Below are 2,216 nucleotides of genomic sequence, written 5' to 3'. Positions count from 1 at the left end.
TACATAGAAACCACCCTAGAGAGAGGAGTGAGGAAACCCCATTTCACAAACAACGTTTAATGAGGAGTGAGGATGTGAGCCCCAACACAACCATCTCTTACATAGAAACCACCCTAGAGAGAGGAGTGAGGAAACCCCATTTCACAAACAACGTTTAATGAGGGGTGAGGAAACGCCATTTCACAAACAACGTTTAATGAGGAGTGAGGAAACGCCCTCTTATCACAAACAACTTTTAATAGAGCTTGAGAGAGAAGTTACACATTGGAACCCCGCCGGTTGATGAGCCAAAGGAACCGTTAGAGCAAAGGTCGCAAAGTGCAGTTGGTTGGGCGACGTTTCATCAACCAAAAGTCTCTACTCTCTCCACTGCTTCTTGTTTACGAGCCCTTCTCTGCTCCAGCAGCATCGCGGCCATCTTTTCTGTGTATTATGTTGTCGCACAGGGCTTTAAGCGAAGTATATAATGATCACTCATTCTTCCCTGCACGCCTTGGCAAGGGGTCATTATCAAGTACGTCGGTGCCGGCTTCTCCTCCTCCTCCTCCTCCTCCTCCTCCTGCCGCCGCTTTTTATAAGAGAAACCGCCTGCTTGAGTGATTTCCAGCGCCTCCAGAAGCAGTTACTGCCTGAAGATTTCTGCAGTCCAGCGGCGTCAAGGAAGACGTGCCCTGTGCCGCCCACCTACGACAGCATTGTGATAGAGAAATACCTTGGAAAATGGTACGAGATCGGAAGCACAGCTCGGGCGAAGCTACAAAACGAGGCGGGGCTGGCCTGCTACCAAGCGAATTACAGTCTGGCAGCCACTCGCCAACCACCCCAGCAAGGCGCGAAGATAGCGGTAGTGCATAGAGGTTTTCCCAAGTTGGGGGCTATCTCGAAATTGGGAGTGACAAGGCTGTCGACAGCGGCCAGTGGTGTGTGCACGAATGCGAGGCAAATTTGCTCGTTTCTGGCCTCTGAGAGCCCCCTGCGAGACGCTCTGTATGATATATCAAGGGTGGTGGTGGAGATCTCTCCCACTCATGCAAACAACGCCTCTGTCTTAAGCCAAGCCATTGTCAATATCTCAAGCTTCCTGCAAAACATTGAATCCGGCTTGACTAACCTTGCTGCCAACGTTACCATGGTTCAGTTAACCAATGGTAAAGTCAGCCAGTCCATTGGCAAGAAGCAAACCAACCTCGAAAGCTTGAACAAATCCATCCGGCTCGCCATGTCCCAGCAGTCTGAAATCACCCAACTCGTCTCGGACATCGGTGCCGCCCAAGACGCAATCCTAGAGGTGGCCAAATCCCTCGTTCTGGAAGAAAACTACGCAGACGCCGCAGCCAAGCTCCTTCAGGCCGGCCAATCCATCGACAAGCAAGCAAAGAAGATGATGACAAAGCTCACAAAGGCAGAGCTGGAGCTCATCGCCATGGGCGCAGCTTCTTCTTCAATAATGGCGGATCAATCCGAGCCTGCAGATCAGTGGTCAACTGTTGTAGGGCAAGCTGTGCAGAATTACAGTTCACCTGCAAAGCTGGTGGTTTCAATGCCAGGCTTCTCTGGGCCTTACTGGATAATTGGGCTTGAAGGCAGTGCAGAGAAGGGCTATGGTGCTGCCCTTGTTTATTCATGCACGCAGGACCAGAATGGTGAGCTGCATGAGGTCCTCTTCATGCTCTCCAGGGTCATGGAGCTCGCCCACGATAGCATCTACCGGTTTCTAGCCACTGCAAAGCTCTTTGGGATCTCTACCAATTGTCAAAATCCATTCATTTTATCCTTGCAGGATTGTGGTTCTTCACAACCAGCAGGCAGTTCTTTTCTTTGAGAATTTAGTTATTATTACTATTATACTATTCTAGTGCAGAGATTCGAATCCAAGTTCGCAGGCTGAGAGCGTTACCACTTGGCCACTGGCAATCTGCATACATTTCTTAAGCTAAAAGCTTCATGAGTTGTCATGTCCTTTGTGGTAAATGCGTGTGTAGTTGTGTTCATTTGGTCAGTAAGTTACTCCTATATTAGACAATTTGTCGAGAGAGAAACCCAGATTAAGGATAGTTATCCATAAAGCTTTCCCTTTGCTATGCTATGTGTTCACCGACGCTTTTTCACAATTAAAAGCTTGTTTATATTTTTCCTTTTTATGAGAGAGATGATTCATTTTTCTAAAGCAAGTTATTGATGATATAGAGAAGTGGATAGAATCTTTTATTTTGGGA

The 2,216-nt window shown here is 48.0% G+C and overlaps 1 protein-coding gene across 1 annotated transcript; it reads left to right on the top strand.

Annotated features, from left to right (window-relative positions):
- Positions 1 to 314: 314 nt before the first annotated feature.
- LOC147627589 (uncharacterized) lies at positions 315 to 1,889 on the top strand. Its single transcript, XM_086815096.1, has one exon. The coding sequence runs from the start codon at positions 467 to 469 to the stop codon at positions 1,820 to 1,822; it is 1,356 nt and encodes a 451-aa protein (XP_086671222.1). The 5' UTR covers positions 315 to 466; the 3' UTR covers positions 1,823 to 1,889.
- The last annotated feature ends 327 nt before the right edge of the window (positions 1,890 to 2,216 follow it).

The sequence above is a fragment of the Cibotium barometz genome, chromosome 20 (assembly GCF_041138505.1).
Source record: "Cibotium barometz isolate CiBa-2024 chromosome 20, ASM4113850v1, whole genome shotgun sequence".
NCBI classification, from domain to species: Eukaryota; Viridiplantae; Streptophyta; class Polypodiopsida; order Cyatheales; family Cibotiaceae; genus Cibotium; species Cibotium barometz.
This window is presented reverse-complemented; position numbering and strand designations above follow the sequence as displayed.